This window comes from Crotalus tigris, unplaced genomic scaffold (assembly GCF_016545835.1).
Source record: "Crotalus tigris isolate CLP2741 ecotype Arizona unplaced genomic scaffold, ASM1654583v1 scf7180000017666.379230911805:20528666, whole genome shotgun sequence".
NCBI lineage: Eukaryota > Metazoa > Chordata > Lepidosauria > Squamata > Viperidae > Crotalus > Crotalus tigris.
This window is the reverse complement of record NW_024096552.1, coordinates 4,685,680-4,708,571: the sequence shown is the minus strand read 5'-3', so window position 1 is coordinate 4,708,571 and position 22,892 is coordinate 4,685,680. Positions and strand designations below refer to the sequence as shown.

The window sequence follows — 22,892 nt, the reverse complement described above, 5'->3', positions numbered from 1 at the left end:
CTCTGAATTATATCTAGTTCCTACATCTATGTGCATGAATGAGAGATGTGTAAACAAGAATGAAAGGGCTCTGTGGACCATTTTATCCAAGGACATCTGAAATAATTTAGGTTTATTCTATCTGAATGTGGCCCGTTAACACACATTTTAAAACAGGCAGAGTTTCAATCATATTGTTGCCATTTTGCCTTTTTTGACCATATCCTGTGGCAGCCCTTTACCGTTAGGTAAAGAGAGGCACGCGCCACATATTAGAATTGTTTGTGGATTATTGCTGGCTGCAGATAGTCCTCGATTTACGGCCACAATTGAGCCTGGAATTCTGGTTGTAAATCAGGATGATTATTAATGGAGTCACCATGTGACTACACTCAATTTTATAACCGTTTTTGCAATGGTCATTAAAATGAACCCATTATGTCCATAATGGTTGGTCATAATTTTGAACAGTCGCTAAGCAATTGGTGGTAAAGCAAGGACTACTTGTGCTTGACAAAACCACTTTTGCTGCATCCCAGTCACGTGTCTGCAAACTATGACATTTTTTTTTTTGCAGAAAACCAGTATTTACTTCCAGTTTTCAGCAAAAACAGCCCATAGTGAACAATGGACTTGCTTTACGACTGTGGGGGTGGGGTTTTGCTTACTGACCACTGCCAAAAAAAAAGGTGATTAAAAACAGATCCAGTCACGCGTTGACCCACTTCATGACTGTCCTGGCATCTAGTGGGGGGATAGGGGATAAAATCGAAGTAGGATGAAGATCATCGTTAAAGGGCTGTCAAGTATTAATTTCTTGATATTCTCGAAACACAATCAGAAATGTTCAATTGGTCGGCCTTTGCCTCGTTGAAAAGCTTGATTTTGCCCTTCGCGTCTTCGGGTGGTTTATTACACCTTTTGCGGGGTGCGATTGTGACGTCACAAACGGAACGTTCCTTTTTCTTCTTCTTTTTTTTAAACTTGGACTTGAAGCTTTCATTGCGCGGGGAAACGGCTTCGGGTTCCACGAGCGAAAGCGGCGCGCGCATTGTTGCGTAAACTAAATCGTCGCTCCCTCCGCCGCCTCCCAAGATCCGCAAGCAAAAAAAAAAAAAAATTCCGAGCGCAATGAAAACAATGCAACTTCAATCAAGCGGAGCGCCAGGGCAACCTACAGTTTGCCCCCGTTGTAGCAATAACGGCATTTTCCAAAGGACGACCCCCGAGGCTCCAGGGGACGCGGAGAAGAAGGGAAGGATCGGGAGGGAAACTTGCGGTTTTCCTACAGACACACACACACACACGGAAACACACAGGCGTCCTCGCAACTTTGCAAAAGTAAAACTTCTCGGCTCTCTCGCTCCGCCCCTTTCTACCTCCCCCCCCGCCCCCGCCGGATCAGCCACGTCAGCGGGAGACTGAAGGCCGGCTGCAAGAGTTGACAGAGGGACGGAGGTGAGGAAGAGGAGCGGGGGGCGGGACGCTGCCCCCCCCCCGCTCTGAGCTGAAGACCCTCCTTTTTCTCTCGCCCCCTTTCCTCCCGCTAACATGGTTCTGCTAACCATGATCAGCCGGGTCCAAGACGGGCTACTTTTGGCTGCCTCCATGCAAGAAACGGAGCAGGTAAGTGGGGGGGGAGGAAGGGGGCGAGGGGCGTCCTGCACACACACACACGCACACACACACACACACACCGCGGCTCCACACACACACACACACACACACACACACACACACACACACACACACACACCAATTGCTCAGCCGCCTCGGTTGCTCTGCAGCGCACCTGCGATGAGCTTAAGGCGCGCGGTTGTTTTAAGAAAAACAGGTGACCGTTTTTATTGGAAAGAATGGATGGGTTTCTGCCTGCGGTTTTATTAGGGTTTTTTTTAAAGCCCATTCTGAGCCAGTAAGGCGGCAAGGCTTGCTTTTACGAGCCTTGGAAAAATAGTTTGCTTGGTTTTATTTGATATCTCCCCCCCCCTCTGTCCCCACTATTGTATTTGCTGGCAATTTGGGGGGTTTGCCTCCTTAGGCAGAGTTGCAGGAATAGAATAATAACAAAAGGTATTTTATTCCTGGCATATTTTCTTTGCTTAGATTTCTGTTAGGACCAAGCGAAATTAGAGGGCCTTGCTTTTCTTGGCTAAATACAGGAAGTCCTTGACTTAGGATCAGGCGTCTAAATGCTGCAAGAGCAGAGTTTGTAATTTCCCTCCATCACTTTTGTTGTTGTTGTGAAGTCGTGTCCGACCCATCGCAACCCCATGGACAACATTCCTCCAGGCCTTCCTGTCCTCTATCATCTTCTGGATTCCATTTAAGCTCACGCCTACTGCTTCAGTGACTTGATCCAGCCACCTCATTCTCCGTCGTCCCCTTCTTCTATTGCCCTCAATCTTTCCCAGCCTTAGGCCCTTCTTCAGTGAATCCTTCCTTCTCATTAGGTGGCCAAAGTATTTGAGTTTCAACTTCAGGATCTGGCCTTCTAAAGAGCAGGCAGGGTTGATCTCTTCTAAGACTGACCAGTTTGAACACCTTGCAGTCCAGGGGACTCACAGGAAATTACCGTAGAATTCTCCAACTTGCTGCTGTTCTCAGTACAATTTCTACTCTGGCTTTTGAATGACAAGCTTTTTTATATATATTTCCTCCTCTGAAGTCAAATCGGAACTTCCAAGAATATCACAATCAAGCCAAACAGCTTTTCCGAAAACTTGGGGATCATTCGCCAAATCGGTGTTCTCTGCAGGCTGGACCGATGACTTTTCAGTAAGTTTTTCTGATTCATAGTAATGTGGAGAAGAAAACTATTATTAAATTTATATGCTACCCATCCCATGGTGAAGCAGCACAATGGTGGAATGCCCCTATTCTATCAGCTTTAAATTTTTTGCAATGCCCTAGACCAGGGGTAGGCAACCTTGGGTCTTTTATGATTCGTAGACTTCAACTCCCAGAATTCCTGAGCCAGCCATGCTGAGGGGAAAGGGAGAGTTTCCAAGCTGAGCCATGCTGGCTCAGGGATTCTGGGACTTGAAGTCCATGAGTCACAAAAGAGCCAAGGTTGCCTACAGCTTGAACTATGAAAAGAAAAACGAAAGAATTGCTGCCAGATTATAAACTCACATCAATATTTGGTAACCTCTGAAAAATGATCCGACCTTTTACCTGTCAAATGCCTTCTAATAGAATAATAGAGTTGAAAGGGACCTTGGAGATCTTCTAGTCCAGCCCCCTGCTGAAGCAGGAGACCCCATATCTTTTCAGACAAATGGCTGCCCAATCTCTTCTTAAAAACCTCCAGGGATGGAGCACCCATAATGTCTGGAGGCAAGTCTTTCCACTGATTGTTCTGTCAGGAAATTTCTCCTAAGTTGGGTCTTTCCTTGATTATGTTCTTGAATCTCCATGAACACCTGCCATTTCCAAACCTATGTGCAGATTTACTTCTCAAATTGTACCTTTTTTTCTTCTCGTTTCCCTTCATTTCTGCTGCATTTTTCCCCTACAGTTACCTGATCAGCCAGGGAGTTTGTTACCTGACACTCTGCGAAGCTAACTATTCAAAGAAGTTGGCCTTCTCTTTTCTGGAAGAGCTACAAGCGGAATTCTGGGAACTTTACGGGAAGAAAGTGTCGTCGGTGTCCCGGCCTTACGCCTTCATTGAGTTTGGTAGGTGTAAAGATGAACAGGTCTCTGACAATGAATCCCACCAAAAAGAGATCTGCAACGTGGCATCCCTGGACCCCAGGTTGTCTGTCCCCATCCCTAAACATCATCGGAAGGCTCAAAATGGTCCTGCCTTGATTTTGTGGTATGTAAACAGGAGCAGGGAAGGTTTGGAATGGGTTTTCATGGTCCTGATGTTCTATTTTACTGCAATACAGATAGTCCTCGACTTACAGCAGTTCATTTAGTGACCGTTCAAAGTTACAACAGCACTGAAAGAAGTGACCTATGACCGTTTTTCACACTTACGACCATTGCAGCATCCCCATGGTCACGCGATCAAAATTCAGAGGCTTGGCAACTGACTCATAGTTATGACGGTTGCGGTGCCCCGGGATCATGTGATCAGCTTTTTGCGATCTTCTGACAAGCAAAGTCAACGGGGGAAGCCAGATTTATTTAATAGCCATGTTACTTACTTAACAACTGCAGTGATTCATTTAACAACTGCGGCTTGAAAAGTTGTAAAATGGTGAAAAAAATCACTTAATAAATATTTCACATAGCAACAAAATGTTTGGGCTCAATTGTGGTCGAAAGTCAAGGACTACCTGAAAAGAGGATTCCTAGAATTCTTCCCATGTCTGGTTCTTGGTTTGGTTTACCTCAAAGAGATGATCTCTCCTCAGTCCCCATAATTTCATTGTGTTGGATCAGAGTTTCTCAGTCTGGTAGATAATAATAATAATACAACATAACACCCCAGACTTAACAATTGTCGATAAGAAAGACAAAAAAGTCTGGATAGTGGGCGTGGCAGTGCCTGGAGACAGCAGAATAGAAGAGAAAGAACTGGAGAAGATAACAAAATACAAAGACCTACAAATAGAAATAGAAAGACTGTGGCAAAGCAAGCAAGGGTAGTACCAATAGTCATAGGCTCCTTGGGTGCAATCCCAAAACAACTGGAGCACCACTTGAACACCATTGGCATTGACAAATTCGCTATTAGTCAATTGCAAAAGGCGGCCTTATTAGGAATGCTTCCATCCTGCGACGATATCTGTAATACCATCAAACATCCACATCTGCCTATCCCAGGTCCTGGGTAAGGACTCGATAGGTAGACAAAATGCCAAATCCAGTCTGAACATCTGGCTGACTGTGCGATGATCCATAGTAATAATAATAATAATAATAATAATAATAACATTAGGAACTGCTTCCATCCTGCGACGATACCTGTAATACCATCAAACATCCACATCTGCCTATCCCAGGTCCTGGGTAAGGACTCGATAGGTAGACAAAATGCCAAATCCAGTCTGAACATCTGGCTGACTGTGCGATGATCCTCAATAATAACAAAAATAAAAATAAAAAAAAGTTGGAAGGGACCTTGGAAGTCATCTAGTCCAACCCCCTGCTCAGGCAGGAAGCCCTATACCATTTCAGACAAATGGCTGTCCAGTCTCTTCTTAAAAACTTCCAGTGTTGGAGCGTTCACCACTTCTGGAGGCAGGTTGTTCCCCTGATTCCACTTTAAGATGTGTGGACTTCAACTCCCAGAATTCCTCAGCCAGACCTTTAGGATGGGGACAGATCTCCTGATGTCCAGAGATGCCACTTTGCAGACCTCTTTATGGGTGGGATCCATTCCCAGAAACACGTCTTAAAGTTGCCAAGATTAAGAAACACTGTGTTGAATATTTCTCCTCACTTCCTCCAGGGGGTGCAAAATTTTATCTGCCACAATCATATCTGCCTGTTCCTCTTAGAAGAAATAAAATAACACCACCACCACCCAGCCTAGTCTTCACAAAGTTGTACTCTAAGCCCAGAATATTTTTTGATGAGTCTTTCCTGCATCTCTGTTTCTGAATTACAGTTCTTGGCAGGGCAGAAGAGCATGGACGCAGTGTAGAGTCATGAAAGTTGGATCTTGGTCAAATGACCAAGATGACCTAAATAGCTGAAAGAGTGAAGGCTGCCTACAGTGACAGGCTGCAGATTGATTTGGCTTTTTGGAAAGGGGGTATGGATTAGCAGGTAAATTCACCGAGTTCATCCCGATCGTTATTTCTCATCTTTATCAACCTGGTAGGACCGTGTGGGGATGAAAGAGGGGGAGGATTTGAGATGGAAAAAGCTTTGCCATGTTGACCTCTGGAGGAATATCAGGACCATGAATACGTGCATAAATCACAAATCCATGTTTAAGTATGGATTGCTTTGAAATGCTAAAAGATTAGGGCCAGACCAAGTTGGTTGTTTCCCTTGGAATCGATGGGATTGATGTTGTAGGAATCACGTGCCCATTGATTTCAATGGGGCAAAATGGGAACGAAACACCATTGGTATTTAACACAGATTCTGCCCACTGTGTTGAGATCTTGCCAGGATCTTGCCAGGATACTCAAAAGTATCTTCCCAACTTGGATGCCCTCTGGATAGCTATACTGCTTGGGGGGGGGGGAATTCTGGGAGTTGAAACCCACACCTCCGCCATGAATGTAGGCCATGCCAAGCTTTGAGCAGTTGGATAAAACCAAGGAAGAAAGAGCTCTGCCCATTTCAGTCAAGGAATCTTAATAGCTCATTTGGAGGGAATATAGAAACTTAGAATCTGCAACTTCCCACGCTGATTTTTATTGAAGATTTCTGTAAATGTTATGCATTACTTCTTCTTTTTTTCACCACCTGGGCTGCCGTTTTTGATAGAAGTTCACTTATAAGCATATAAGCATCAGGCTGACTTCCTGTCTCTTAGAACGTGTGGAAAAGACCTTGGAGGTCTTCTAGTCCAACCCCCTGCTCAAGCAGGAGACCCTATACCAGGGGTAGGCGACCTTGGCTCTTTTATGACTCATGGACTTCAACTCTCAGAATTCCTGAGCCAGCCATGCTGAAGGGAAAGGGAGAGGTTTCCAAGCTGAGCCATGTTGGCTCAGGAATTCTGGGAGTTGAAGTCCACAAGTCATAAAAGAGCCAACTAGTTTAATTAACGGGTTTGTTCTTGGGATATTATTTTCATGTTAAACCAGTGTTTCTCAACCTTGACAATTTTAAGGCATGTGGACTTCAACTCCCAGAATTCCACAGCCAGCATGCTTTAAAATTGTCAAGGTTGAGAAACACTGTTAAACTGACAACCATGGTTTAAACAGTGGAGTTCTTGGTGGGCTCTGAGCTCAGATGTTTGCTTGAAGACATTTAATTGGCCAACTAGCTAACATCATGTTGCCTTGCTGGGCAATGACACGTCCACAAGCAAACAACCAAACTCAGAAAACACCAAGAATTCCACACATCATTCCTCGGCTGCGGACTGGTTTAAAAAGTTTTACTGCTTTAAACAGAAATTGTTGTTATTCCTGTTTCTATCGAGATAAGATTGTAGAAGTATAAAAGTCTAACAAATAAATAAAAGGAGAACCAAATTTTGTCTTGCTCTTCATAGCAAGAGGAATGCGAGGTTGGGCCACAGCTGAATAAGGAATCTCATGGGCCATGGTGGGTTTGGGGTACCAGGCTGAAGAAGGCTTATCTAGATGGAACAAAATACCTGTAATGCAAAGATATGACATGTCTTATTTTTCCTTGTTAGACATTTACATCCAGAGGCTGAAAAAATCCTACCTAGATACTTGGTCAAAGCGCCATCTGAGCAGCATCAACGTGGAGCTCCAGGACGTTCAGAAAATCATGGTGACCAACATTGAAGAGGTCCTTCAAAGAGGGGAGACCTTATCAGGTACAGGAGGGAGACCTACAGGAAGTGTATATGGTCAGACGTGACCCTTACCTGACCTTGAGAATGTAGCTCCGAGAAGAGAGGTGATTCTGGGAGAAAAGTCTCTTGATCTTGAAGGAGTAGAAATGGAGATAGTGATTGGGTGGTAAAGAGCAGTGGGATACACACACACCAACGGTCATAAGAGTCAGTTGCTAAGAATCTGAATTTTGATCACGTGACCTTGGGGATGCTACAACAGTTGTAAGTGTGAAAAACAGCATAAGTCACTTTTTTCAGGGTTGTTGTAACTTTGATCACTAAATGAACTGTTGTAAGTCAAGGACCACCTGCATTTTTAATCTTTTTTCATTGTAATTTTGAATGCAATTCCTGTTAAAAAAGAGGGGAAGCCCATCGAATTTGTCTGGGGAGGCTGTTCAAAATGGCCGAAGCTGCTCTTGAACAGCCTCCTTTCTGAGCCTTGCCCCTCCCCCCTCCTCCAATGGGGAGCCACCAGCTGTCAACGCTGCTAACATTGGATGTTTTTGCATTGACAACAGATGGAAATGTAGCCATCTTTTTCCTTTCGCTTTTAGAGTTAGATGATGCTGAGAGGGGGGGATGTGAATGAGTGTTTAGCTACACATAACAACACTAAACCTAGCGTGAGAATCAAGGTTATTGAATTCAGAGTTGATAAAGAATTGGCGAGCTTGGTTCTCGCTTCAAGCTAATTGGGGAATGTGATTTATGATTGTTAAATGGAGGAGTGAATTATGCTTTGATACTATGTGCCCAGGGGAGGGGAAATCAGTTTTTGGCTTCGATTATATTAGTGCTGATATTATGCTACTCGAATAAAAGATTCTTTAAGGTAAACAATGCCTTGAAGTTCTTTTGAAGAGTTTCATCTGTCGGAACCATGATACCAGCAGCTTTTCCTGGCAAAGTTGAATAGGAGGACAACAGAAACAAATTGTGTTTTCTTTGTCTTCTCTCCTTCAGCTCTGGACTCGAAAGCCAGCAACTTGTCAACCCTCTCCAAGAAATATCGCCACGATGCCAAGCTCCTCAACAGCCGTTCTGCTTATGCCAAAGCCGCCGCCACCGGCCTCATCTTCATCGTGCTCCTGTTCTACATACGCTTCTGGTGGCTGGTGTGACCGAATCTCTCCCTCTCGTTTCCAAGGCCCCATGTGACTTGTGCTTTTCCTTTGAGGAGAAACAGGGGAATATCCCCAAATTCATCACTCGGAATGATGTTACTGTTTTTCACCTCATCTCTTTTGCCAGTTCATGGTTGGCCTAAAATGGCAGCTACAAGATGCTGAGTGGACCTACGTCTATTTATAAATGGAGAAAAAGCTGGTTGACCTGCCTTTAGCAAATGAGGAGAAATTCATCGCTTTCCATAGCTCAGCTTCCCCCCCACCCCACAAATCCTTACAGCATTGTCAACAGCCAGCAGGTTGATAGTGGCATCGGCTCCTGCCACAATAAATCTGTAGTTTTTGTGTGCGTTTTTTTAACATACCCCAAGTCTCCAAGTGTGTGTATGTTGCTCTCAGCATGCTGAGCCCACAGCTGGATGTAAATTTTCCCTCCTATAAATCCCCCCCCCCAATATCTCCACACTGAAACATAGAAAACGGCAGAAAAAGACCTAGTGGCCATTAAATCTGCCCCTTTATTTATTTATTTTATCAAATTAAATATGAAATTGTATTTATTAAATGTATCAAAGAGGTACCCTGTGGTAAGATGGCCGTTCATCTCACCACAGGGTAACTCTTTGAGTTTGGTTTTTTTTTTTTTTTTCTTTTTAATTTTATTTTTTATTTATTACTTTTAATTGATTTTTTAAAAAATATTTTATTTATTTTTATTTTAGTTATTATTTTTTCAGATGATAAGACATGTATTTATCCTAAGCATGTTTAAACTCAGTTACTGACGATCGACCCGCTACCTCCGCTGGAAGTTGGTTCCCAGCTTCCCCTTCGCTTTCTGTGAAGTAATGCTTCCTAACATGACTTTTGAACTTCCCTTCTGTCAGTTTGAGGTTATGCTCTCGTGCTCTTGATTTTTGCTTGATCTTGAAAATAGTGCCCTCTGGAATCTTATTTGCACCCTTAATATATTTAAAGGTTTCCATCATGCCCCCCCCTTTCATTTCTGTCCTCCGGGCTGTACATATTCAGTTTCTCTAATCCAGTGGTTCTCAACCTTTTTAATGCCGCGAACCCCAACCGGTCATAAGCCGAGGACTACTCAACCGGTCGTAAGTCGAGGACTACTCAACTGGTGCAGCACCGTTTGCAGAATGGGATTTTTGGCGGGCTCAGCAGGGCAGAGACAGCCTGGACAATTCCTATTGGCTTTTGAAAGCCAATAGAATTAGACTCTATTCAAAAGAGTCTATTCTATTGGCTTTCAAAAGCCAATAGAATAAAAGGGAGTAGCACAGCTAAGGAAAAGGGGGGGAAAATGGCGGACTGTGTTGTTTGGCGACCCCCGTGAAATGGTCGTTCGACCCCAAATGGGGTCCCGACCCACAGGTTGAGAACCACTGGTCTAATCTTTCCTGACACATTTTGTCCGTCAGACCTTCCCCCATTTTTGTTGCCCTTCTCTGGACTCACTCAGTCTTATCCATATCTTTTGTTAAGTGAGGTCTCCAGAACTGGATGCTTGAGGGATGCCTAAAGCGGGAATGGGACAACTTGCCACAGCCAACTCAACTGTGGCCAACTCACCACAGCCAACTCGCTGTGGGACAATTCACTGGGGGACAATTGAACAATTCTAATTAATTATTTAAAATAAATTTAAAAATATTTTAATTTTTAACCTTCACATTTCATCCTGTCCTTCCTTTTGCATCCTTTCTTTAACAATTCTTTCCCATCCCATTTCTTTGATGTTAGTGTAACTTTTGTCCTGCAACGAGTTGGCCGTGACGAGTGGCAAATTGTCATAGACCCGACTAAAGCCCTGTGTAACAGGATTAGGACCTCCTTTTTTCTCGCTGGTGATCCCTCTAGTGATGCGTTCCAGATATGACATCTGAAATGCATTTGCTATCTGTCTTGTTTGCTTGCAAGGAAGTTGGCGTCCTGCTTTGTAAATTGGGAGATGGTATAGTTCAGTGATGGCGAACCTTTTAGAGAGCGAGTGCCCGAACTGCAACCCAAAACCCACTTATGCATTGTCGAGTGCTGGGTGGGTGTGGCCTATTGGCTAGGGTGGCCAATTGAGTGGGTGTGGCCCACTGGGTGGGCGTGGCTGCGGTGGTAACGGCAGACTAGGTGGGACTAAAAAGTTCAATCAATCAATTCCAACTTTGCGAGATCTTTTTTTTTCCCACAAGAAGTTGAAATTGATTGATTGAATCTTTTTTTTTTTTTTTGCACACGGTGGTGGAGGCCTAAAGCAAAAAAGTTTTATAAAACCCAGCTGAAGGCCTAGGACTGGGACGACGGTGCGCATGCCCACAGAGAGGGCTCCGAGTGCCGCCTCTGGCACCCGTGCCATAGGTTCGCCACCGCTGGTATAGTTGTTAAACAGAATCGCCAACATGATCTCCAACATCTGATAACGGATATGGCACAAGAAGAATAGTTATTGTGAAAACAGAGGTGAACTCCCACCTAAGGTGAAAACTTCCACCTGAGGAATCTTGTACACAAATGAAATTGCCAGGAACCGAATTCAGTTTGGGGGGGGGGGGGAATTTTAACTTTACTTCAGGTTTCTTGGCTTTTGCACAATGAGTATAGTTGGTAACAATATTCCATTCTTTAGACAAGTTCCCCTGACGCGTTCTCAGTGGAAGGTGAGCTGACTTGCACGGTGGAATTAACAAATCAGGAAAAATGGGGTGGAAGGTTTGATTAAAACTTCCAGCTTGAGATTATCCACTTCCATTCTACCTCGCCTTTTTCCAGCTGAAGAACCTCCATTTATGTTGGACTTCAACTTCTAGAATTCTCAGCAGCCTAAATTGCCAGATTATTCAATCCCTTCTTGCAAGGAGACCAACTCTGAAGACAGCTGTGGGAAGACAGCCTACTAAATCTCAATGAATTTGAAGAGACTTCCTCTCAAAGTCAGTGGCCCTGTAGTGGTCTTTTCCATTCTCCTTCTTGCCAGATGGGCTGAAATCCTGCTGCCAGGACCACCAGCCCGTATTCCGAGAGTTGAAATCCAACACATCTGGAGTATATTCTGGGGACGATGTAGCAAGGTGGGATGAGCTGCCCTCTATATGCTTCAGATTTTGTAAGATGACCTTAGGATCCAAGTCACGTTGCAACACATCCCCACCTGTGACAGCAGAAACATCTGGAGCTCTTTGAGGTCACTGCTAGAATTCCTTCGTTTCTCCACACTGCCCTTGGATATGCCACCAATCCAAGTCCCTGCCCTGCAAATCTCACTGGGGAAAGCTATGTCCTTGGCCAAGGCTGTCATCGCTGACCCACAGTGTCCTCCTGCAGAGGGCGAGGATTCACTCCACCGTCTGCCCCATGGTTTCTTCTGATGGGGTAGCATCCTTAAAAGGTCCCTCGTTCTCTGGAACGGGAGTGAGCTGGGAGGGCTTGGGTGGGTATGGCCATCTGTGCAATTTGGATGAAGGCTGTGGGCGAGGCCTGTGTGGTGAAAGCTGGCCAGTCCCAGAAGGAAGACAGGGCCTGTCCAGCAGAGAGAGGATATCGTGGTGCAGACGCTCAAGTGCCACGTCTTTGGGGAGACGACCCATATGGTTCCGGAGATTCTGCTTGGCACCATGTTGCAGAAGAAGAGATGCCACTTGATAGCTTCCTTCCCGGGCAGCCAGAAACAATGGGGTCTGGGCCTGTAGATAGAGTGAAACGGAACCAGTAAGAGAGGCCCGTATGATCTGGGACCATTCTTAGTGTCATATGTCCTCACTTTACCAAGCCCAACTTCAACCCTCCAGGTTGGGAACAAACGAATTGCTCAATGGTTCAAACAAACAAAATCTCAAGTTTAAGCCATTTTATCGCATGGCATTTTTGCTCAAGGTTCTCAATAGCCAAACTTTTATTTGTTCACCTGTGGGAAAAGACTGTACCATCAAGCAGAGCACACTACCCCAGTTAGCCCAGGAGTAAAGAACGTGTAGCCCTCCAGCTTTTGTTGAACTATGTCTCCCAAAGCCTATTATCTTTGGCTGGAAATTTCACGTCGAGCAATCCCACCGTAACCCAACCCCTGAGATACTGGAGGATTGGACAGGTCCAACTCTGCCTCAAATCTTTTCACTTGCTTCTAGTGCTAAACCTGTCATCTCCTCTTTGAGGTAATCCAGACAGGGGGAACTGCTTCCATCATTCTCAACTAGGATGGAATAGTGCAGTGGTGGCGAACCTATGGCACGCGTGCCAGTGGGGACACTCAGAGCCCTCTGTGGGCACGCATGCTGTCACCCAGCCCCACCTCCCCCTATGGTCTCCTCCTCACCAGCAGCCCCCCGGAGGAGAGTTGCCCCTGGGTGTGGCCCGCGCAGCAGCGCAGCCAAGGACATGGCAGCCAGGCAGCGAAGACAACCACCCTTGTGCTCTGTCTCATGCAGATGATGCGGCAGGCGGAGGGTGGAGGGCGTGACCACCATGGCAGTACTGGGCTGCCTGGACGATCTGGGTGGGCCGTGGAGGCAGTGGGTGGCCCTGTGGGTGGGTGGGGGCGGTTTTGGGGCACTCAGTCTCTAAAAGGCTCGCCATCACTGGAATAGTGTGAAGAATGTTAAGTAGTATATTTTGATCCAAGGCAACTTCCTTTATGTTCTATCTAGTGCTTGAGGAATCCGTTTGACTTCTTTCACAAATTGGCAGCCTTCAAGAGACGGATCCACCGAAAGAAATCAAATGTACATTACCTGATTGTCTAGAATGTCCTTGTCAGCTCCGTTCCTGAGCAGAATGAGGGTGGCCCGGAGGTTGTTGACTGCTGCAGCCCAGTGGAGAGCACTTTTCCCTGTGAGATAGGAGAAATCCAAGGATGAAGCAAAGAATTTGACTCTAGGGTGGTGGGTGGGGAAACTGGACTTCATTCGATAATGGTGGGCATCTCTGGTTTTTTTTTTTTCTTCCTTCCATTACTTTAGGAAATTCTGAGAAACATTAGAATCCTGCCCTGGATTCTGATGTATAATAAGTAGATAATGGGAAATGGTGGCCCCTAGGCTGACCTTTCTCAACTTGGTCTCCCCAGAGAGGTTGGCCTTGGAAGGTCACAGCTCCTACCCAAGCATGTGTGTTTGCTAGACCTTCAATCTGATACACTGCAAATGGCTCTGGCTTCCGATGCCATAATGCTAGGCCAGAATTTGGAGAATTTGATCTTGACAATAAAAACTGCTGAATAACTGAATCCTATTTATGCACTAGACTTGATAAGAGATATTTAAGCAATGGACGAGCAATCTTTTGCCAATGATCTTAGATTTCCTACTGAGGCAAGACTACAAGGACTTCAGAGCCAATTCCAACTCTTGAGGTTTAATTTAAAGGTAGTCCTTAATTTATGAGTGGAACTGAGCCCGGAATTACACCATAAGTGGTGGCACTCATTAAGTAGGTCACATGACCATGCCTGATTTTTACAATCTTTTTGTGGAGGTCATTAAACACCACAATTGCAAACAAATGTGGTCTTTAAGTATATCCATTTTATCCAATGTCACCAGTTTCTGGCAAGATGACTGAAGGATGCTGCAAATGGCCATAAATCCCAGCCCCCTGGTGGTGCGGTGGTTAAAATGCAGCATTGCAGGCAAACTCTGCTCACTGCCAGGAGTTCGATCCTGACCGGCTTAAGGTTGACTCAATCTTCCATCTTTCCGAGGTCAGTAAGGCGAGGACCTAGATTGTTGGGGGCAATATGCTGACTCTGTACACCGCTTAGAGAGGGCTGTAAAATGGCATATAATTCTAAGTGCTATAAATGCTTGTTGACTGCCAAGCACCCAGTATGTGATCATGTGACCATGGGAGGCAGGAGGGGGTGATGGAACTTCAAAACCAGGTTGTAAGTAACCTTGAGGAGGTCCATCGTAACCAGTTGTAAATTGCGAACTATCCGTAGTCTGGCCTTGCATCTCATAGGGCAGGGGTAGGCAACCTTGGCTCTTTTATGACTTGTGGACTTCAACTCCCAGAATTCCTGAGCCAGCCATAAAAGCCAGTCATAAAAGAGCCAAGGTTGCCTATCCCTGTCATAGGACATGAAGACAGTGGCTGTCCCCTGTGCAATTTGAGAATAACTGGTTTCTGTGGATCAGAACAGAGTTCACCAACCTTCCCGGTTTTGCAGACCAGCTTGGGGGGGGGAGGGAACAGAGGGGACGGTTTTGCATGAGTGGCAGGCAAGTTGAGTGGTCCTGCGCAGGTCCATTCACGTGAGTTCCCGCAAATGGAGCACACGTGCCCGTGGTTGCCCACTGCTCACACAAGTGGGGATACTCACGAACATACAAGTGCACTAGCCCGGTACTTCTGTGGCCCGGTTCTGAAGGGCTTGAGGCCCAGTAGTGGGCCGCAGCCTGGGGACTGGGGACTCCTGGATCAGAACATCAATAGCCCCATCGTTTCTCTGGTGCTTCTTCCACGTTTATTTCCCTTTCTTAGTCAGAAATGTACAGATCTCTGAAGTGCAGTCCTTTGGTCATTTCCACCACAGTTCCCTGGAAGAGTTGTCATTAATACTACCTCAGGTTATAACTCAGCCACCATGTTGGAGCCGTGCACGAACCTCACCTCTCTTATCTATGGCATGGAGGTCGGCGTGGTTGGCCACCAGCTCTTCCACCATGTTTTCGACCCCAAGCCGTGTGGCAAGAATGAGAGGGGTGGTGCCATCCTCTGCCGAAGCATCCAGGTCTGTCTGTCTCTGCCGGAGAAGGATCTGCCGGAGGCCATTTCACCATCAGGAGATGCAAGAACAGAGAGCAAATTACAACGTTTGAGCAATGAGGTTTTACTGCTTAAACTCCCTCTGCCCCATGAGGAGCTAGTCCAGTGGTTCTCAATCTGTGGGTCGGGACCCCATTTGGGGTCGAACGACCATTTCACGGGGGTCGCCAAACAACGCAGTCCGCCATTTTTTCCCCCTTTTCCTTAGCTGTGCTACTCCCTTTTATTCTATTGGCTTTTGAAAGCCAATAGAAGAGACTCTCTTGAATAGAGTCTAATTCTATCAAAAGAGTCTAATTCTATTGGCTTTCAAAAGCCAATAGGAATTGTCCAGGCTGTCTCTGCCCTGCTGAGCCCGCCAAAAGTCCCATTCTGCAAATGGTGCTGCACCAGTTGAGTAGTCCTCGACTTATGACCGGTTGAGTAGTCCTCGACTTACGACTGGTTGGGGGGGTCGCAGCATTAAAAAGGTTGAGAACCACTGAGCTAGTCTCTTGATGAAATTTTCAGCAAATTATTCACTTCGGCATTTATTCTCTGAGGGTAATCAAATTACAAGTGGTCCTTGATTTACGACCACAGTTGGGGGCCAGAATTTCCATTGCTAAGTAAGACAGTTGTTAAGTGAATCATATCCAACTTTGTGACCATTTTGCAGTGCTCATTAAAGAGAGCCATTGCAATTGTTAAGCGAATCACACAAACATTAAGCAAGTCCAGCTTCTCCCATTGACTTTGTAGCAGGGGTAAGCCACCTTGGCTCTTTTATGACTCGTGGACTTCAACTCCCAGAATTCCTGAGCCAGCATGGCTCAGCTTGGAAACCTCTCCCTTTCCCCTCAGCACAGCTGGCTCAGGAATTCTGGGAGTTGAAGTCCATGAGTCATAAAAGAGCCAAGGTTGCCTACCCCTAGTATAGGGTCTCCTGCTTGAGCAGGGGGTTGGACTAGAAGACCTCCAAGGTCCCTTCCAACTCTGTTGTTCCGTTATTGTCAGAAGCTGGCTGGGAAGGTCAGAATTGTGATCTCACATGATCCTAGCATGTCTCAACTGTTGTAAGTTCATGCCAGTTGCCAAGCCTCCAAATTTTGATCAGGTGACGATGGAGCAGCTGTCGCAAATGTGAGGACTGGTCATAAGTCACTTTTTAAGTGCTGTTGTAACTTCAAACAGCTGCTAAATGAATACTGTAAGTCGAGGGTTGTCTGTGCACATGCCCAAAGCAACAGACTTTCTCTTTCCTTGCCCCCGCACCCCTGCTTGCAGAATGATCTCCGAGGAAGAGCAAAACTTAAGAGAACCTTTCAAGGAGTCAAGAAACAGATAAAAGAAGATTTCTTCAAGAGCTGCTTCATTGTAGGCTACAGGTAAGTCCTCAACTTGCGACAATTATGGAGTCTGCCCACTAGAATTGTAAGTCGTAATGGTCACAAAGTGGATCGTCATGTGGCTGACCCAATTTTAGGAACTCTTTTTCCACAGCAGTCATTGTGGGGTGTTTTTTTTGTTTTTTCTTTTTGCCATAGAACTGGAAGTACTTGCCAGTTTTGGATAAAAACATTGTAAATCACAGTCAGGTAAATGCGAGCTGGTTGCCAGGCACCTGAGATGTGGTCATGTGATCGTGAGGGGGCGTGGTCCAGCCACCAGAACCTCAGAACCAAGTCACAAGCACCTTTTGAGGGTTCCATTGTAATGTCAATCCGTCGTTAAGCAACCGATTGTTAAGTCAAGGACTATCTGTATATATAACAACAGAATCTGGAAAGCCTGATCAAGTCTCTTCCTGTTTCATATTATATCAGTGGTTCTCAACCTGTGGGTCGGGACCCCATTTGGGGTCGAACGACCATTTCACGGGGGTCGCCAAACAACGCAGTCCGCCATTTTTTTCCCCTTTTCCTTAGCTGTGCTACTCCCTTTTATTCTATTGGCTTTTGAAAGCCAATAGAATAGACTCTCTTGAACATTCTATTGGCTTTCAATTCTATTGGCTTTCAAAAGCCAATAGGAATTGTCCAGGCTGTCTCTGCCCTGCTGAGCCTGCCAAAAGTCCCATTCTGCAAATGGTGCTGCACCAGTTGAGTAGTCCTCGACTTACGACCGGTTGAATAGTCCTCGACTTACGACTGGTTGGGGGTCGCGGCATTAAAAAGGTTGAGAACCACTGTATTATATGAATCCTAATTCCTCTTTTTCTGACCTGGAATACCCCCAGAGCATCAGCTGCTATGGCACTGTGCAAGGGGGTCCGTCCCCACTGGTCCCGGGCGTTAACATCAGCTCCAGCTGTCAGGAGTCTGCGGGCAGCATCTGCGCGAGAGTATCTTGCTGCTAAGTGAAGAGGCGTCTCTCCCAAGTTCTCCATTTGCTTGTCTGTCCAAGAACTCTCCATCTTCAACCCCGAACAAGCCAAGGACATTGGTGGAGTCAGGCCACAAACTGGAAACATAAAAAGCATACATGAAACATTTATAAAGATAGGAAGATGGCCTGGAGACGAAAACATATAAAGAACGGTTGCAGGATTTGGGTTTGGCTAGTCTAGAGAAAAGAAGGACTGGGGGGGGGGGGGACATGATAGCAGTATTCCAGTATTTGAGAGGTTGTCACAAAGAAGAGGAGGGCGTCAACTTATTTTCCAGAACACCAGAAGGGAAGACAAGCAGCAATGGATGAAACTAACCAAGGAGAGAAGCAACCTGGAATTAAGGAGAAACTTCCTAAGAATGAAAAAAACATTTTTATCCTTATGAACCCCTTTCGGATTTGCCCATTTTTCAGGTCTGTCCCTGATTATTTTTTCCCAACAAAATGTGGTCACTGTAGAAAAAGGGGAAAGCAGGCTTCTGACAAGCAGAATCAACGGGGAGAAGCCAGATGTGTTTAACAGCTGGATGTTTCACATAACAACTGCAGTGCGTTGCTTAACCACAATAGCAAAAACGGTCGTAAAATCAGAAGTTTGCAAAAGACGTTCACGTGACCCCAGGACACTGCGACCATCATAAATAGGAGTCCGTTACCAAGTGTCTGAATTTTGGTCACGTGACCCTGGAGATGCTGCCACAGTCATAAGTGTGAAAAATGGTCATAAGTCATTTAACAACCACCTTGCTTAGCAATAGAAATGTTGTTCCCAGTTGTGGCTGTAAGTCAAGAACTGCCTGTATCCTTAACAAGGCATTTCCATGTGAAGCTCAGCCAAAAGCCATAAAATTACAAACCACAATAGTTCATTTCACATGTGGCTCTAAGCTAAAGTCTAATCATATTATTACTTAGCATAGGGAGTGAACAAAATCATTTGCCTTTCTGGCTGTTTGAAGTATACAAGCTTAGCAATTTGTTCTTGAAATTATGCAACTCAGCGGGTGCCAATTTCCTGAGATTTGCCAGCGGCAACAATAACAACAAAATCCGGCTCAGATCCACCCATTCTAAGCACATACAAACAAACCAAATGTCCCTGGGCAAATACAGTATGATTTGATCTCATCTAATTGAACTAGGTGATCCTGTTTTATAGATCTAATCTTATCCCCATTCAGTATAAAAAGAAAAGAATTCAAATGTAAACATTGATTTCGTTTTTTGATGGAGAAGCAAGTCGACGTTTTTCTTCCTTGGCCACTGAGCAGGAAAATGAAAAACATAGCTGGCTTTGTCAGATATATAAAATTTTACCTGAAATGCTGGCTTGTTACAACATCATCAGCAAGCGCTGCCACATTTGGCATGTTACATAACCACTCAGTTTGCACAACTCTTCCTTTGGTTCCTAAATTCCCTGGGTTTGCCCAATAGGTAGGATCACAAAGGGGTTTGAGCAGTGTCAATCAATCAATCAGAATAGAACTGGAAAGGACCTTGGAGGTTTTCTAGTCAAGCCCCCTGTTCAAGCAGGAGACCCTATTCCTGTCAACGCTGCTAACATCGGATGTTTTTGCTTTGACAACAGATGGAGATGTAACCATTTTCTCCTTTTCGCTTTTAGAGTTAGATGATGCTGGGGAGGTCCAGGCAGAAGAAGGACATCGTGGCTTCAAAATCTAAGGGATTGGTTTGGCAAAACTCAGCGGCACTTTTTCATGCGGCTGCTGATAAAAACAGGATCGCCAACATGATCGCCAACATCCGATAACGGATATGGCACAAGAAGAAGAAGAAAGGGAAGGGGGAGATATGCATGAGAGTTTAGCTAGACATAATAACACTAAACCTAGTGTGAGAATCAAGGTTGTTGAAATAAGAGCTGATAAGAATTGGCGGGCTGGAGAGCTGGAGGGAAAGCAACCCACACTCCTTACTAGCACTAATGATGTTACCTAGTTTGGGTAATGAAACATCTGGAACAAAACAGTCAAGCTCGGAGAACACCAAGGACTTCTCATTTCAACCCTGAGCTCCGTTGAATTAGCTTTCTTCTTTTACCTGGCTCTTGATTTTTGCCTGCTTTTTGCCTGGTATCCTTCCTCAGGTCTGGGACCGAGACATTACCCAGCGTCTGTGTTTTCGGTCTCACTGGGCCTTGATCTGAGATACGGACGGAATCAAGATCCTCCTGCACAAAAGGGATGATTGTAAAGAGAAGCCCCCCAAAAAACACCTGTGGCGTGGACGTTTCCCACAACCTCTTCATCCAGCATAAATACCTTTACATCTTTGGGGTTCAAAGACTCGTCGAAATGGGGGTTGGAGAAGGTGTCATGATCTTCTGCAAATTCGGTACTGAGTTTCGTTGGCCTGCGGTTGTAAGGAGAGAGCAAAAGAAAGTGAGAAGAAAGATTGTTATTTTACGACGGCCAGAACGGTTCTCAAATAGCAGAGCAGTTGCCTTGAGCAACGAAGGCCAAAGGGTGGCCCAAAAAAATCTGCAAAAAAGACCTCTACATCCTGTGATTTGCACAGAACCCCTAAATCTGCTTGCTGTCTGCAGATGTAATGCAGAATACTGGAAGAAAAATTCCAATATTTCAGACAGCTTTTATACATGGAATGGGATCAGCACCATCTATCTGCCTTAGTTTAGTACAGTGGTTCTCAACCTTTTTAATGCCACGACCCCCAACCGGTCGTAAATCGAGGATTACTCAACCGGTCGTAAGTCGAGGACTACTGAACTGGTGCAGCACCATTTGCAGAATGGGACTTTTGGCGGGCTCAGCAGGGCAGAGACAGCCTGGACAATTCCTATTGGCTTTGGAAAGCCAATAGAATTAGACTCTCTTCAAGAGAGTCTATTCTATTGGCTTTCAAAAGCCAATAGAATAAAACGGAGTAGCACAGCTAAGGAAAAGGGGGAAAAAATGGCGGACTGCGTTGTTTGGCGACCCCCATGAAATGGTTGTTCGACCCCAAATGGGGTCCCGACCCACAGGTTGAGAACCACTGGTTTAGAACAATCTGGTCACTCAATCAATCAGAAGGAAGCTGCAAGGGACTTTGGAAATCTCCCAGTCCAACCCCTACCCAGGCAGGAGACCCTATACCATTTCAGACAGATGGCTGTCCAGTCTGTTCTTAAAACCTGCAGTGATGAAGCACCCATAACATCTAAAAACAGCTATTCCTGGGGAATCCTGGGAGTTGAAGTTTGCTTTACAATGCCTTGGTAAGGCCACACTTGGAAGACTGCATCCAGTTTTGGTCACCACAATGTCAAAAAGATGTTGAGACTCTGGAAAGAGTGCCGAGAAGAACAAAGATGATTAGGGGACTGGAAGCTAAAGCATATGAGGAAAGGTTGCTGGAATTGGGTATGTCTGGTTTAATGAAGAGAAGGACGAGGGGGGACATGATAGCAGTGCTCCAATATCTCAGGGGTTGCCACAAAGAAGAGGGAGTCAAGCTATTCTCCAAGGCGCCTGAAGGCAGGACAAGAAGCAATGGGTGGAAGCTGATCAAGGAGAGAAGCAACCTAGAACTAAGGAGAAACTTCCTGACAGTTAGAACAATTAACCAGTGGAACAACCTGCCTCCAGAAGCGGTGAATGCTCCAACACTGGAAGTTTTTAAGAAGAGACTGGACAGCCATCTGTCTGAAATGGTATAGGGTTTCCTGCCTGAGCAGGGGGTTGGACTAGATGACCTCCAAGGCCCCTCCAACTACTACTACTACTATTTCTTCTTCTTCTTCTTCTTCTTCTTCTTCTTCTTCTTCTTCTTCTTCTTCTTCTTCTTCTTCTTCTTCTTCTTCTTCTTCTTCTTCTTCTTCTTCTTTTCTTCTTCTTCTTCTTCTTCTTCTTCTTCTTCTTCTTCTTCTTCTTCTTCTTCTTCTTCTTCTTCTTCTTCTTCTTCTTCTTCTTGTCTTCAAATGGCCACGGTTGAAAAGCACTGGATTAGAAGATTTGAAGCCTCCTTAATCTAAACCAGATTAACTTCAAACAGTAGGAGTTCTTTCCATCAGGGTTACTGGAGACCTTTCAAGTGGAAGTTGCTCAGATCTGAATCTGGGAAACTTTTAAAGCGTCTTTGAGTCCTCTTGTATTTTTCTTCCACCATCAAAAAATAGAAGTACAATAGGCTGCTTGTAAACAACCCCTGCATGAAGGACAACTTCATCGGGCCCTGATTTTTTTTTGAAAATGTGTTTGCAATGAGGTGGTCTATTTCATTCCTCCTGGGGAAAAAGTGTTCACTTTCTTCTTTAAATACCAGAAATATTAAGTCAGTTATTGTAGTTTTATTTTTGCCACTATTAAATGTTTTCCAGCTGACATTGACCAGACTCATTATAGGACTTAATAGTCCAACCACGTGGATGGCTGTGATTTGGGAGTCAAAGTGCAAATGTGGTTAATTTTAAGTGGAAAAAAATATATACTTTCCACGCTCTCAGCCTGCCCAGCTGAGTAAAAACATCGGAAGTAAATGAATTTATATCTGATCTGGAAAATACAGGTAGTCCTCGACTTACGTGCATTTAATGACCGTTCAAAGTTACAACAGCACTGAAAAAAGTGACTTGGTGTATGACGGTTTTTCACACTTATGACTTTTGTAGCATCCCCAGGGTCACATGATCAAAATTCAGATTCTTGGCAACTGATACTTATGACCGTTGCTGTGTCCCAGTCATGTGATCCCTTTGTGACCGCCAAAGTCAATGGTTGAAGCCTGATTCACTTTAACAACTGTGTTACTAACTTATCAACTGCGGTGATTCACTTAACAACTGTGGCAAGGAATGTCGTAAAATGGGGCAAAACTCACTTCAACAAATCTCTTACTTAACAGCAGAAATTTTGGAGTACCTGTAAATGGTCATTACTTGAATGGAAAACGGACAAGAAATTGCAGGCCTGGTGCAATTTTCTAAAAAGCCCACAAGGGGGCAATATAGCTGCAATCCTAGCTAAGGCCAGATGAGGAATTAGAAAATTTTAAGTTGTTGTAAAAGCTACACTAATAGAATCTTGCAAGTCATTTCCTTTATAGCCTGAGGAACGAGTGAGGGTCTCTTCTGAGCCTCTTGCTCCACCCACTACCCAGCTGTGGGCTTTGCTGTCTCTTATTTGATTATGTCCAACCTTGTCAACTTTAAGACTTGTGGACTTCAT

At 45.0% G+C, this 22,892-nt stretch overlaps 2 protein-coding genes across 2 annotated transcripts in view; one reads left to right on the top strand and one right to left on the bottom strand.

Annotated features, from left to right (window-relative positions):
- Nucleotides 1-1,379: 1,379 nt before the first annotated feature.
- Nucleotides 1,380-8,926, top strand: LOC120305154 (vesicle-trafficking protein SEC22b-B-like). The gene is made up of 5 exons (XM_039336571.1): nt 1,380-1,605; nt 2,648-2,757; nt 3,500-3,660; nt 7,265-7,411; nt 8,399-8,926. Exons 1-5 carry the CDS (start codon nt 1,531-1,533, stop codon nt 8,554-8,556), a joined length of 651 nt encoding a protein of 216 aa, XP_039192505.1. The 5' UTR covers nt 1,380-1,530; the 3' UTR covers nt 8,557-8,926.
- Nucleotides 8,927-10,852: 1,926 nt separating this feature from the next.
- NOTCH4 (notch receptor 4) overlaps nt 10,853-22,892 on the bottom strand; it is a 61,894-nt gene continuing 49,854 nt past the window's right edge. Inside the window, exons 21-26 of the mRNA XM_039336570.1 lie at nt 19,986-20,076; nt 19,765-19,894; nt 17,534-17,772; nt 15,175-15,322; nt 13,296-13,393; nt 10,853-12,251 (exon numbers count right to left, since the gene is read on the bottom strand). Coding sequence (XP_039192504.1) covers nt 11,904-12,251; nt 13,296-13,393; nt 15,175-15,322; nt 17,534-17,772; nt 19,765-19,894; nt 19,986-20,076 — 1,054 coding nt within the window. The 3' untranslated portion in view covers nt 10,853-11,903. The remainder of the gene's footprint in view (nt 12,252-13,295; nt 13,394-15,174; nt 15,323-17,533; nt 17,773-19,764; nt 19,895-19,985; nt 20,077-22,892) is intronic.

What these genes read in the sequence shown, in the direction of transcription:
- LOC120305154 (XM_039336571.1), top strand. Translation starts at nt 1,531, where the DNA reads ATGGTTCTGCTAACCATGATCAGCCGGGTCCAAGACGGGCTACTTTTG. An exon ending in GCTGGACCGATGACTTTTCA is followed by an intron (nt 2,758 to 3,499) that starts GTAAGTTTTTCT and finishes TTTCCCCTACAG; the next exon opens with TTACCTGATCAGCCAGGGAG. An exon ending in TTACGCCTTCATTGAGTTTG is followed by an intron (nt 3,661 to 7,264) that starts GTAGGTGTAAAG and finishes TTTCCTTGTTAG; the next exon opens with ACATTTACATCCAGAGGCTG.